The 6922-nt window shown below is 33.0% G+C and overlaps 1 protein-coding gene across 1 annotated transcript in view; it reads right to left on the reverse strand.

Moving 5' to 3' along the window:
• LOC145323687 (neurexin 1-like) overlaps positions 1 to 1907 on the reverse strand; it is a 46311-nt gene extending 44404 nt beyond the window's left edge. Inside the window, exons 1-4 of the mRNA XM_080166136.1 lie at positions 1852 to 1907; positions 1588 to 1693; positions 932 to 975; positions 234 to 333 (exon numbers count right to left, since the gene is read on the reverse strand). Coding sequence (XP_080022262.1) covers positions 234 to 333; positions 932 to 975; positions 1588 to 1693; positions 1852 to 1899 — 298 coding nt within the window. The 5' untranslated portion in view covers positions 1900 to 1907. The remainder of the gene's footprint in view (positions 1 to 233; positions 334 to 931; positions 976 to 1587; positions 1694 to 1851) is intronic.
• Positions 1908 to 6922: the final 5015 nt, after the last annotated feature.

The following is a 6922-nucleotide window of genomic DNA, read 5'->3' on the forward strand; positions in this document are numbered from 1 at the left end:
AGAAATATATAAACCTTACCTTTAGCACATGTAGATCCTGTATAGCTAAGTCTAGAAGAATCACATATAAACCTGTTCCATAACTCTATATATTTGATAATATCTATAGAAATATATAAACCTTACCTCTAGCTCATGTAGATCCTGTATAGCTAAGTCTAGAAGAATCACATATAAACCTGTTCCATAACTCTATATATTTGCTAATATCTATAGAAATATATAAACCTTACCTCTAGCACATGTAGATCCTGTATAGCTAGTTCTAGAACAATCACAGGTAAACCTGTTCCATCCCTCGATACATTTGCCACCATGCTCACAGCTACCCTCCTTTAGATATAAATCACATTGTCAAAATGTATTTAGTTATATATATGTCATCTTAATAAGAAAAAGGCCTCCAATTATTATGTAAAATTTAAGGTTAAAAAAGGAGAATAGAATAAAAGAAAAAGGATATTTGAATTTTAGGTTAAAGTTTTTTTTTTTTTAATGAAGTACTTTTGCATTTTTCAAACAGCCTAAAACTTGCCGCTATATTAAGATTTTAATTGTTTCCTAAACTATTGAGCCAACTATCCTATTGTATGAAGTAGTAAGTTTTTTTTGTCTGCAGTGAAGGATCTCGTTAAGTGCCGAACCGTTATGGTTTTCCTTTACAGTGAAGCCTTTTAAAGTTCCAGGAAAAATTTATATCTAGTCTGCGGAGGGTGTCTTCACCCTTCCAAGAGAAATCGCCCCTAGAAAAAATATCCCCGTCACACACAAAAAAAATCTTCCTTTCTACTTTCTAAAACTATCAATAAGATTATAGACTTCCTCCACCCCACTTTCTCTCAAAAGTTCCTGGAAGCCTCTAGGGGCGTAGTCGCTAGTCTTAATATAAAGCGTAATAGAAAGATATTTGAATATTAGTTTGTTAATGTGCCTGACAGGAAGGGGTGGCAGACGTACAGGAAGGTAAAACTGATCCTATAAAAATACAAATTTTTAATTAATTAAAAGACTTTTATTCATTGATATTTAAAAAAACATGAATAAAGTTTATCATTATAGGTCAATTAAAGAATGACATTTCTGATATTTTACTTTTTTTGGATTTAGCAGGGCTCTTCTGAACCTTACTTTTCTAACCTAAAACTAACCTTGAAGTTATCACCCCTAGCTTAAAATATTGAAATTCATAGGACATATTGTTTAACATTATGATATGCCAAGGCCATAACTGTATGTTGGTGCAAATGGTCAAGTAGGCCTGCAACCTGCCGTGCAAAAACAGGGCGCGTAGTTTTGCACATGAATTAACATTAAACATTACATAGTTGCAATTTTAGTTTGGTATTTTATTGGCTTTTCCAAAATTTCTTATTCTTAAATATGAATTTAATAGGGACTATAGCAATTTTACATCCGGCAAATTTACAGTAGATATATTTTTGGCAAAGTGTTTTCTTCTTTTCTCATGTCATAAATACATTAAATTTTAGCCAAAAAAAAACATCCAGCATTTTTAATTCCAGTGATACATGGAAAGGGCAATATAAATATTATTCAGTATTTAATTATCTGCACTTGGTGGCATACCTGAATCTTGCTCGGCAGCTAGATCACTCAGCTGGACAGGGAATTCTTGCACAGTAAGATCCCTTACACAGCCCACAAATCCCAGGCCTAGGCTTGCTGTCCATACCTATATACATAGATACTAAATAGATTGGTTGATAGATAGTAAGATAGAAAGAGGGAAATAAAGATAGAAAGACAAGAAAAAGGAAAGAGAAAAAGATAGAAAAAATGGTATAAAAATGAAAGACAGAAAGAAAGTTAGAAAGATAGATAAATTATAACCTGTGGGGGATGGGGTACTTCATAAGGAGGTATTCCGCCCAAATACATTATTCCAGATAGCTGTGAATTTAAATTTTACACTTTTTACAAGTATTGGTCGGTAGATTCGATTAACTAGTATGTATGTTTACATACAAAAATGACAGGGTATCTTTCTAACTGTATATACTGATTGTTCTCACTAAACTTATATGATTTTCCTATACAGAACAGCTTCTCATAGGTCCTAGGAGAGATTATAACTATTTTGGAGAGGTGCATTACAATTCCAAGTGAAATCAACCATAAAAATAAATGTTCCGCCCAAAAAATCTCTTTACCTCTAGAGGAGCAAATAATAAGGTATTCTTTGTCTGTAGCTTAATATTTTGTACTGAAGTACTGAACTGATGGAGATCTCCAATTTAGAGAAGCTTCACATTTTTGAAATCTGGCCAATAAGCCAGTTAGGGAGGGGAGGGGACTGTTTATTACACTAACCCTCAAAAGTTTTGTAATAATGTTTTCTTTTTAGTTGGCGAACAACTTTGTTTTTTTTTATTTAAATTTTGATTGGTTGGTTAAAAAGGTAAGTGTCCAAACGTTTCAACCACTAATGGTGATCTATAGAAGGGGTAATTTTGTGTATAATAATCGAGCACAAATTTATCAGTCTTTGTCTTATCCCTATATCTGCCAATAAGCAAAAGTAAAAACCTACAGACAGACTATAGATAAATAGTGGTTGTAGTATTAATAATATGAATTTGTAACCTAAATGACACTTTTTCTGCAATTAGTGTTAAAAGTATAAAGTTAGATTGGTCGTAAAAATAAAGGTAAAGTATAGATGGGCTATGAGTACAAAATTACAAATGGATATAGAATATATGGATATATTGACGGGGAAATTTGTTGACATTTTAGCTTGCTAATATGGACCTAATTTATTTGTCAGTTTGTTCATCCAGTAGGTGGGGAGGGGATTGGGTAAAGAAGGTTAATGGGGGTATTGTTATTTTAGCCAGCTGTGTGTATCACTTTATTAGATTACATAAAATCTGGTGCAACATCCAAGTAATAATATATCGATTGAGTACAATACTTAATCGATATAAGTATTTAAAGTCTATTTTAAGAAATTCCAAGTATGGGGGGGAGGAACATCTTAACACCCGACCCTCCAATGTGTTTCTTTTTTTTAAACTCCCAACTTACAAATGCACTTCTCTTCACAAAATAAGAAAGGATGAAAGTCCTTACCCTACAGAATAAGAATCTTGACACTGAAAGGATGTACAAACATAGCAGACGGACGGACAAAGTATATTTGTAATCAAGCAGTAGCTTCGCTACTAAAAGATAGAGCATTTAAGCTTCATTAGAGTATACCTCTAGTCTAATACATCTATTGTCTTAAAAGTTGCAGGACACATAAAAATTCTGGATAGGAGTTGATTAAAAAGATTTTTTAGTAGCGAAGCTACTCTATAATTCACTTTGTCCGTCCGTCCGTCAGTCAGTCCGTCAGTCAGTCCGTCAGTCCGTAACGCTATGGGGGAAATGGGATTTACTCAGCTCCTATAAAAGATAGAATGCTGAAATTTTTTGACAACATTCCCACCATTAAGGAGCACAATTAACTAAAAAACATCATTGGCGGTCGGACCGATTTTTAGCAGGTTTTAGGCTATTTTTATATTTTTCACATTTTTCTCCATATCTCCAGTGTTTGTGGTCCGATTTTAAAAATTTTTTCAGTTACAGATATCAAAATCTAATTTCCCGTCGTTTAAAGAAACAACCATGAAGGCCAGACTGCCTTTTTAGCAGGTTTTAGGCTATTTTTATATTTTTCACATTTTTCTCCATATCTTCAGTGTTTATGGTCCAATTTTCAAAATTTTTTCAGTTATAGATATCAAAATTAAATTTCCCGTCTTTTAAAGAAAACAACCATGATATCCGGACAACCTTTTTAGCAGGTTTTAGGCTGTTTTTTTATATTTTTAACATTTTTCTCCATATCTTCAGTGTTTATATTCCGATTTTCAAAATTTTTTCAGTTATAGATATCAAAATTAAATTTCCTGTCTTTTAAAGAAAATAACCATGACGGCCAGACTGCCTTTTTGGCAGGTTTTAGGCTATTTTTGATATATTTGACACTTTTTCCATATCTTCAGTATATATGGTCCGATTTTCCCAATTTTTTAAGTTAAGGATTTAAAAATTAATTTTTTTGTCGTTTTAAGTAAACAACCATGGCGGCCAGACTGCCTTTTATCAGGTTTTTGGCTATTTTTATATGTTTTATATATTTCCCCATATCTTTGTCTATTTTGATCCAATTTTCAAACTTTTATGGGATATCAGTATCAAAATAGTTTTTCCCATTGTTATGAGCATCTTTAATATAATTTACTTTGACCATCGTCATCATACAAAATAAAACAAAGTTTCATGTTTTTTTTTTCCAATAAATCTATTCTTGATTTTAGTAAAAACCTTTTAAATCTACCTATACGTATTCCCATTTACGATTTTTTGTGCTTCGCTACTTATGGATGTTGTCATCCTTGTTTCTCTATATTTCTATCTCACAAATGAAATCCCTCTATTCCTCTCTTCAAAAAAATATTAACAATTCGTTGACGTGCAGAATGGGTGTATTAATACTCCCCAAAACAAGATTTTAGAAAGAAGTAGCTTTTAATTGTTTGCATGTCTATTGACTTTACATTTACCTTATCTGTTTAAAATATTCTTTTCTATTAAGTATTTTTTATAATTCTAGTGCCCTATCCCTGTAGATCAGAAGAATGTTTGTTACATTCCCTTTTGTCCCCAATTGGACTATTTTTAACCCCTTTCAATATCAAATTGTAAAAAATATTGTATTTTAAGTAAAGCTTGGCCTATTTTAGATTTGATTTAACCAAAAAATGAAAATCCAATGAAAATTGGCCAAGATATGCAAAATATCATTTAGACAGACACACATACGAAGCTCTTTTAAGTGCATAGAAAAATGACGTCATACAATACAAATGACAAATAATAGGCCGATACACAGACTAAATCATCAATAGCAGGCCAGTATACATTTTATTGACCAATGGTATGCCAGTATGACGTCCATTTCTAAGGCACTATAAAGAGCTGTTTTAGAGGTTTTTAAGGGCTACAAAAATTGCGAGAATTGGAGCAAGGCATTGAAATAAGTAATGGTTCCATGGTTGGGGGGAGGGAGGGTATGGTGGTTTAGTTAATACTCAAGCAATTCTACCTCATGTTGGATCAAAGCTAAGAGAACTTTTCATTACAAAGTCAGAAAGCATTAAACTTGGAAAAAGATCTTCAAATCTGTGCATCTGTTTATCTATCTATGTTTATATTTATCAATCTATTCATATTTAACTAAATATGTACATGTTATCCTATCTTTGGATTTATATTTTTCTCCCTTTATTTATTATATCCATTTTTGCTACTTCTTAGTTATTTATTGAAACTATGGAATAATTTTTGTCATGAAAAAGATCTTTTAAATGAGAATATTCCTAAAAAAACATTTGCATTAAATCTTAAAGATGAACTTTTTAAATCTATATGTTGGAGATGCGATCCTCAATTTTCAAATTCTTTGAACGTACATATGAGACTTTTACAGAAATGCTTCGCATCCACAACTATCTATCTATGCTTGATATAAAATCAACACTTTATAGATCATATTATGAACCTTTGATTGACACGTGCCCTGCAATTAACTAGTAGCACTCAGGGGCAAGACACAATTACTTTAGCTAGGCCCAAGGCATTATTTGTATCAATTTATGCATTCATAGGCCTGTCTCTACCTATATGACACCATATACAGGTAACGACAGCCTATTCATGGTAATCTGTATGTGATTTGCTAATAGTATATGTTTATTAAAGATATTATGTTTATAGTTAATGTAATCATATAAACAACCAGTACATATATGTATGCCTACAACCATGCCTGATTTACGTCACATATTAACACACAGATATTTAATTGCACAGACAAACACTAAAATCCTGGTCCAGAGCTAATGTTATAGCATGTACCTCTTGAATTTATTCAGTTATTTACTAACTCTCCTACCATCAACTTCTCTTTCTGGCTTAAAAGGTAATGACTTAGTTGTTTGGCATGCATTGTAGTTTAAATTTAGGCCCCTTAGTACTTAGCATGAATTGAGCTCAGGCCTTATGTTAGAACTCTAACACTTAGCACAATTCACTGCTTGGGACTTAGGGCATATTTCTGTCCTACTCTACTTATAATTTTAACACTTATCCTGTAAATATTTCAATACTTAACTTATGCACTTGTGATATAAATACACTTTATAAAAACGTTTTCCTTCCTTAATCCTTAATATACTTATATGATTCTGATCGAATATCAAAACCAACCATTTATTCTTAGGTTAAAGCAACATAATACTTCGCGTGGGTCTTTTGTTGAGCTTCCACCAGCTCAACCAAATTCGTATTATACTTGTGGGAATAGAGGGTTAAGCATTCTAAGCAAGCGAACCGACGATGAGAATGTCTATGTGTATTGCATTAAAATTAGGTTTTAGTAGTACTCATAGAAGAGCGGTCTCCATACCTAATTATGGACAAACGCCCCATTCGCACACACAATGGTGCAACTTACCGGTTGTTTCTTGGAAAAATTTTACTTCATAAATTTTTTTTTCTTTTTTTCCTTAACGTACCCGAACCGCCTAAGGCAGGTATTTTTACCAAAATCGAATAATTGTAGCTATGGCAAAATCGGATTTACCAAAACCTGTGATACTATTTGAGAGCAAGGTTAGGACTATGAGGCGTTTGAAGAGATAGGGACTGAAAGGCACGACACAAATGCAATTGAGAGCCTCGTGTACGAGCAGTTGCACTAGTTGACACTCTAGAGGCCCTAGAGAATGCTAGCATATTTGTGGCCATTGGTCGCCGCCCTATAAGGACACTCGCACTGGTTGACACTCTAGAGGCCCTAGAGAATACCAGCACACCGGCACCTCCATGTCCGCCTCTCTTTAGTAAA

The sequence above is a fragment of the Acartia tonsa genome, chromosome 7 (assembly GCF_053477335.1).
Source record: "Acartia tonsa isolate MP-2025a chromosome 7, ASM5347733v1, whole genome shotgun sequence".
Lineage (NCBI taxonomy): Eukaryota > Metazoa > Arthropoda > Copepoda > Calanoida > Acartiidae > Acartia > Acartia tonsa.